At 46.9% G+C, this 6,684-nt stretch overlaps 1 protein-coding gene across 2 annotated transcripts in view; it reads left to right on the forward strand.

Moving 5' to 3' along the window:
• The window catches only part of Dync1h1 (dynein, cytoplasmic 1, heavy chain 1), a gene marked incomplete in the record, with an annotated part of 69,572 nt that overhangs the window by 31,601 nt on the left and 31,287 nt on the right, over positions 1 to 6,684 (forward strand). For both annotated transcript variants that reach the window (XM_013507828.1, XM_013507827.1), the window contains 9 exon segments: positions 3,073 to 3,183; positions 3,260 to 3,469; positions 3,609 to 3,755; positions 3,930 to 4,096; positions 4,181 to 4,354; positions 4,697 to 4,862; positions 4,943 to 5,131; positions 5,514 to 5,708; positions 6,269 to 6,551. In XM_013507828.1, coding sequence (XP_013363282.1) covers positions 3,073 to 3,183; positions 3,260 to 3,469; positions 3,609 to 3,755; positions 3,930 to 4,096; positions 4,181 to 4,354; positions 4,697 to 4,862; positions 4,943 to 5,131; positions 5,514 to 5,708; positions 6,269 to 6,551 — 1,642 coding nt within the window.

Below are 6,684 nucleotides of genomic sequence, written 5' to 3' on the forward strand. Positions count from 1 at the left end.
TTAATAGTTAGATCTTCGATCCATTTCAATTTTAATGTAGTGCATTGTAAAAGATACCAGTCTAGTTTTAATATTCAGCATACGGAAAGCCAGTTTTTCCAGTACCATTTATTAAAGAGGATATCTTTCTTCCAGTGAAGGTGTTTGGCTCATTTGTCAAAGATAAGGTGGCTAAGTATGTCTGTAGTTGTTTCTGCATCTTCTAATTTGTTCCATTGATCCTCAGTTCTGGGTTTTTTTTTTTTTTAATCAGTACCATGTTGTTTTTATTACAGTAGCTTTGTAGTATAATTTCAAGTTGGGGATTATGTTGCCCCCTGCCTTGCCTTGGTTGCCCAGAATTGCTTTGCTTATCTAAGTCTTTTCTGATTCCAAATGAATTTTTAGATTGTTTTCTCTATTTTGTGAGATATGCTATTGGTGTTTTGATTGAGATTGCATTAAATCTGTATAACAGTATTGAAAGTATGGCCATTTTCACTATTTCACTATATTGGTTCTTTCTACCTAATGTTTCCAGAACTGTGTTGAATAAGTGGCGATAGTGGACATCCTTGTCTTATTCCTGATTTATTTTATTTATTTATTTATTTATTTATTTATTTGTACCAGGAATCGACCTCATGCTCGCCAGGCAAGTGCTGATCCACTGAGCTGTATTCCTGTCCTTATTCCTGATTTTAGAGTGAAAGCTTTCAGTTTTCTCCGTATTGGCTGGTGTTTTGTCATAGATGGCTTTTATCAGATTAAGATAAAGACCCATCTTGCCGGGCATGGTGGTGCACACCTGTAATGCCAGCACTTGGGAGGCTGAGGTAGGAGGATCACTGTGAATTCAAGGCCAGTCTGGGCTACAAAGTGAGTTCAAAACAAGCCTGAAGTGCATAGTGAAATCCTACCGCAAAAAGACAGAAAAAAAGATTAAAGATCATCCGTTCTAGTTTCCTGTAGGGCTTTCTGTCATGAAGGGGTGCTGGACTTGGTCACAAACTTTATCTGCATCTATTGAGATGATCACACAGTTTTTGTTTTTGGTTCTGTTGATGCGGTTTATCACATTTACTGATTCGTGCCGAACCATCTCTGTATTCCTGGGATGATTCCTACTGCATCTCAGTGGATAATCTTGATGATTCGCTGCATTCTGTTTACTAGTATCTTGTTGAGGATCTTTTTTGCATCTAGGTTCATTAAGATTGGCCAGTAGTTCTCCTTTTTGGTTGAATCTTTCTGTGGTTTTGGTATCAGGGGAATGCTTGTTTCCAGAATGAATTTGGGAATATTGCTTCCCTTTCAGTTTCATTAATGAGCTTGAGAAGTAGCAGCATTAGGTCTTCTCTGAATTTCTTGTGGAATTCAGTAGTGGTTCCATCAGGATCTGGGCTTTTCTTTGTTGGTAGTTTTTAGTTACATCTTCAATTTCATTGACTGATACTGGTTTATTTAGAATTTTTTATATCTCTTTAGTTCAGCTTTGGTAATTTATGTGTATCTAGGAATCTGACTATTCTGTGTTTTCCATCTTACCTTTATACAGGTTCTCAAAGTAGTATTGATGATCTTCTGGATTTCCGCAGGATCTGTTGTAATTTTACCCTTGTCATTCCTAATTGCATGGATTTGAGTCTTGCCCCCCTTTTTTGGTAGAGTTTGGTAAGGGTTTGTCAGTTTTATTTAATCTTTCAAAGAAACAACTCTTGGATTCATTGATTCTTTATACTGTTTTCTTAGTCTCCATTGAATTAATTTCTGCTCTGATGTTTATCATCTCCTCCCTTATACGCACTTTGGGCTTGACTTGCTGTCCTTTTTCTAGTAACTTGAGGATCAACAGTAGGTTTATTGTGCTCTGATTTTCTGATAAAAATTCAGTGATACAAATTTCACAGGACTGCTTCCAATATGTTGTATAAGTTTCAGCATTTTGTATTGGAATTGTTTAATTGTAGAAACTGTCTAATTTGGTTTTGGAGGGGTTTGTTTCATTTTTTGTTTTTGTTTGTTGAGACAAGGTCTCACTATGCGGTTCAGGCTGGACTTGAGCGTACTGTGCATCCCAGGCTGGCCTCTAACTCACAACAGTTCTGCCTCTGCCTCCTGAGTGCTGAGATTATAAGCATGAGCCGTCATGCCTGGCCTAATTCGTTCTTTAATTTTATCTGTGACCCATTAGTTCAGGAGGGCATTATTTAATTCCCATGTGTTTATGTCGATTTTGTGGTTTCCTTTGCCATTGATTTCCAATTCCATTGCACTGTGGTCTGATAGTATGCATGGAATAATTTTAGTTACTTTGCATTTACTTGAGCATGTTCTGTGAGCTGGTATTTGCTCTATTTTTGACAGCATTTCATTTGCAACTGAGAAGCATATGTATTCTGATGTGGGGTAGAATACTCTGATAAAAATCTACTGAGTCCATTTGTTTAAAAACTTGGTGCAGGGGCTGGGGATTTAGCGCAGCAGCAAAGCACCTGCCTGGCAAGCACAAGGTCGTGAGTTTGATTCCTGGTACTGGAAGAAAAACAAAACAAAACCGAAAAAAAAACTTGGTTCAGTTCTGATATTTCTGGTCTAGTTGGTCTGTCTGTTTGTGACAGTGGGGTATTGAGGTCCCCTGTTACAACTGTACTGGTGCTTGTTTGATTTTTCATGTCCGTTAGTATTTGTTTCGTATTATTGGGATTGGGTGTGCTGATATTTGGTACATACATATTTATGGGTTTTTTGTGGGGGGTTTTTTGTTTTTGTTTTTGTCTTTTTGAGACAGGGTCTCATTATGCAGTCCAGGCTGGCCTTGAGCTCACTTTGTAGCCCAGGCTGGTCTGGAACTTCAACAATCCTCTTGCCTCAGCCTCCCGAGTGCTGGGATTACAGGCGTGCGCCACCACGCCCAGCACTAACAGCCTGTACTATTTTGTTCTTGTGTTGAATTTCTGGATTCTTTACTACTGTACGCCTCGGTGTAGGTTTTTTTTATCATGGCAAAATTTAGTTTTAATCATTTTTTAAAAATCGTTCACCCTTTAAAGAAATGTTGGTAAGTAAAATATCCTGTGTTTCTCCTGACAGCTTCGGCAAAATTTAGACGGCCTCCTGAACCAGCTGAAAAACTTCCCCGCACGCCTGCGGCAGTACGCCTCCTATGAGTTTGTGCAGCGGCTGCTGAAAGGATACATGAAGGTGGGTGACCCCATACGGCTGCGATGGGCCCCCACACACTGGCCTGCACAGGTGACGTTCCCCGTTCTCCGCACAGATCAACATGCTGGTGATTGAGTTGAAATCGGAAGCTCTTAAAGACCGCCACTGGAAGCAGCTGATGAAGAGGCTGCATGTGAATTGGGTCGTTTCTGAGCTGACCCTTGGCCAAATCTGGGATGTCGACCTGCAGAAAAATGAAGCTATTGTCAAGGACGTGCTGCTGGTGGCGCAAGGGGAGATGGCTCTGGAAGAATTCTTGAAGCAGGTAAGCAGCAGGAGAGGACGGCTGCTCTGTTTCCGGCTCCTGTGTAGGTTTGCGGCTTGTCCTCTGTGGTCCCTCCCATCCAAGTGCAGCCACTGGGAGCCCACACACTGATAGCCTGACCCTGTCTCCTTTCAATCAGATAAGAGAAGTGTGGAATACTTACGAGCTCGACCTCGTCAACTATCAGAACAAGTGCCGCCTGATCCGGGGCTGGGACGACCTCTTCAACAAGGTCAAGGAGCACATCAACAGCGTCTCAGCCATGAAACTCTCTCCGTATTACAAGGTGCTGTGCGGGGGCACTACATCCCGGGCAGGGTGCTGTCCACACACATTGTTGCACCTTTGGACGGACAGTGACAAGGGGCCTGCTTCTTAGAATGAGGGAGGCAGGTGACTTGCTGGGGCCCTAAGCTGCGTCTTCCCGTGAGTGAGCTCTGTCCTCCTGCCTTCCCCCCAGGTTTTCGAAGAGGATGCCCTGAGCTGGGAAGACAAGCTGAACCGGATCATGGCTCTCTTTGATGTGTGGATCGACGTGCAGAGGCGCTGGGTCTACCTGGAAGGCATCTTCACAGGCAGCGCGGACATCAAGCACCTGCTACCCGTGGAAACACAGCGGTTCCAGAGGTGCGGCCTGCAGCGGGAGCTGTGAGGGACAGGGCTGGGAACTGTCCCCTGCAAAGACTGACCGCATCCTTGCTTGATTTGCAGTATCAGCACGGAGTTCCTGGCTCTGATGAAAAAAGTGTCCAAGTCTCCACTCGTTATGGACGTCCTGAACATCCAGGGTGTGCAGAGGTCACTAGAAAGGTTGGCGGACCTGCTGGGAAAGATCCAGAAAGCGCTGGGCGAGTACCTGGAAAGAGAGCGCTCGTCCTTCCCCAGGTGAGATGCTGGCTTTGACTTGGCCTGCGAGAGAACTGAATTCCAGCTGAGGTTTTTCCAGCCCCGCTGTCCCTCTCTGGGCCTGATGCTGGTCAGTCAGGGATTCTGCCAGTCAGTCACGGAATGAATGCAGTTTGCTCTCCGTGCCCAGATGTCTCTGTGCCTGGCTTTGTTGAGCTTTGCTGAGCGTGGCCCCCTCCTTCTGGGCAGCCCGCACTTCTAAACTCAGGCTAGAGGTTTTGTACCCACAGCCTCAGCCGCTTACCCTTCCTGCAGTTTGTATTTTTCCTTGGTTCACCTTACTGGTGTGTAATAGCAACTCAAATGCTATCTTAATTTTAGGTTCTATTTTGTTGGTGATGAGGATTTGCTTGAAATCATTGGCAACAGCAAGAACGTAGCGAAGCTACAGAAACACTTCAAGAAGATGTTTGCTGGCGTCTCGAGCATCATCCTGAACGAGGACAACTCCGTGGTCTTGGGCATCTCCTCCCGGGAAGGAGAGGAGGTACTTGCCGCGGAGCGTGTGCCGTGGGAGACGCCCCTCACGTCTTCACACACCGTAACCTTACCATTTGATTGCTTCAGGTTATGTTTAAGACTCCTGTGTCCATCACCGAGCACCCCAAGATCAACGAGTGGCTCACGCTGGTGGAAAGGGAGATGAGGGTCACCCTGGCCAAGCTTCTCGCGGAGTCTGTAACAGAAGTGGAGATTTTTGGTAAAGCAACTTCGATTGACCCGAATACCTACATCACTTGGATTGATAAATATCAGGTAATCACAGTGGCAGAGACTGCTAAAGACGCAGTGCGGACTGACTTAAATGACCCTATGCAGCCAGGTGTGGTGACGCACACCTGTAATCACGGCACTCAGGAGGCTGCGGCAGAATTGGGATGAGCTCGTGCCCGCCTGGGCTACCTAGTGAGCTCAAGGCCAGCCTGAACTGCACAGCGAGACCCTGTCTCAGAAAAATAAATAGATAAACCAAAAAATGAAAATAAAATGGTCCTCTGGAAGCTGGGCTGCAACACACACCTGAGGTTCCGCCTGCGCTGGAGGATGAAGTAGGAGGGTGGCTTGCGTCCAGGGCAACGTAGCAAGACTCTGTCTACGGACAAAACGACTCCGTGGCACTTCTGTTCCTTCCTTTCAGGCCCAGCTTGTGGTTCTGTCGGCCCAGATCGCCTGGTCAGAGAACGTGGAGAGTGCGCTGAGCAGCATCGGGGGAGGGGGCGACGCGGCACCTCTGCAGTCCGTGCTGAGCAATGTGGAGGTCACCCTCAACGTGCTGGCTGACTCGGTCCTCATGGAGCAGCCCCCGCTGCGGAGGCGGAAGCTGGAGCACTTGGTGAGTCTCGTGCCTGTCCTGCCCCCCCAGGTGCTTCCCCTCGAGCAGCAAGGCCACAGTGCCTGACGCGTTGCTGTTAGTATCTCAGGGGCCTTAGGTCGTGGCAGACTTCCAGGCAGGGCTCTGGTCCCCCTCCTGTTGAAAGAGGGGCGTGGCGGCACGCAGCCTGCACAGCAGAATAAAAGTGACCCCCGTGGTCAGGGCCTCTCGCTCTTGTTCATCAGTCACCTCCTGAGAGACGGGGCCTCAGCAGCCAGGCAGTACTGTGCAGGCGGCCAGGTGTGAGCCCCGGCCAGGAGGCAGAGTGAACGTGGACCCAGAGAGCCCCCTGTCCCCCTGCGCAGGGCAGGGCTCTATTTAAAGTGTGCGGTTGCTGTGGTTTCTTTGTTTTCACAGTAGCTCTAGATTCTGTGTGTCGCAGTTCTGTTGTCTCCGCAAACCAGTTTGTGTTTTGGAATATTTATGGAAATCCACTAGAAGTAGACCTAGACTCTCACGGTCCACAAACCCAGCGGCTGCACAGTCTTATTTTAACTTATGCTTAACCTTTATTCCCCCAGATTACAGAATTAGTTCACCAAAGGGATGTTACCAGGTCCTTGATCAAGAGCAAGATTGACAACGCCAAGTCTTTTGAATGGCTGAGCCAGATGAGATTTTACTTCGACCCCAAGCAGACCGATGTGTTGCAGCAGCTGTCAATTCAGATGGCAAACGCCAAGTTTAACTATGGCTTCGAGTACCTGGGTGTTCAGGACAAGCTGGTGCAGACCCCCCTCACTGACCGCTGCTACCTGACAATGACGCAGGCCCTGGAGGCCAGGCTGGGGGGGTCCCCCTTTGGTAAGTTGCTGCATGCACCCACATGGACAGAATCATGTAATAAATAATTTTTAGAGATTAGTGATTTCAGTGTATTTCCTAATTACATGATTAGTACATTCTAAAATCTTAATAGGCCTGGCGTGGTGGCGCA

This window comes from Chinchilla lanigera, unplaced genomic scaffold (genome assembly GCF_000276665.1).
Source record: "Chinchilla lanigera isolate Chin_1 unplaced genomic scaffold, ChiLan1.0 scaffold00137, whole genome shotgun sequence".
NCBI classification, from domain to species: domain Eukaryota; kingdom Metazoa; phylum Chordata; class Mammalia; order Rodentia; family Chinchillidae; genus Chinchilla; species Chinchilla lanigera.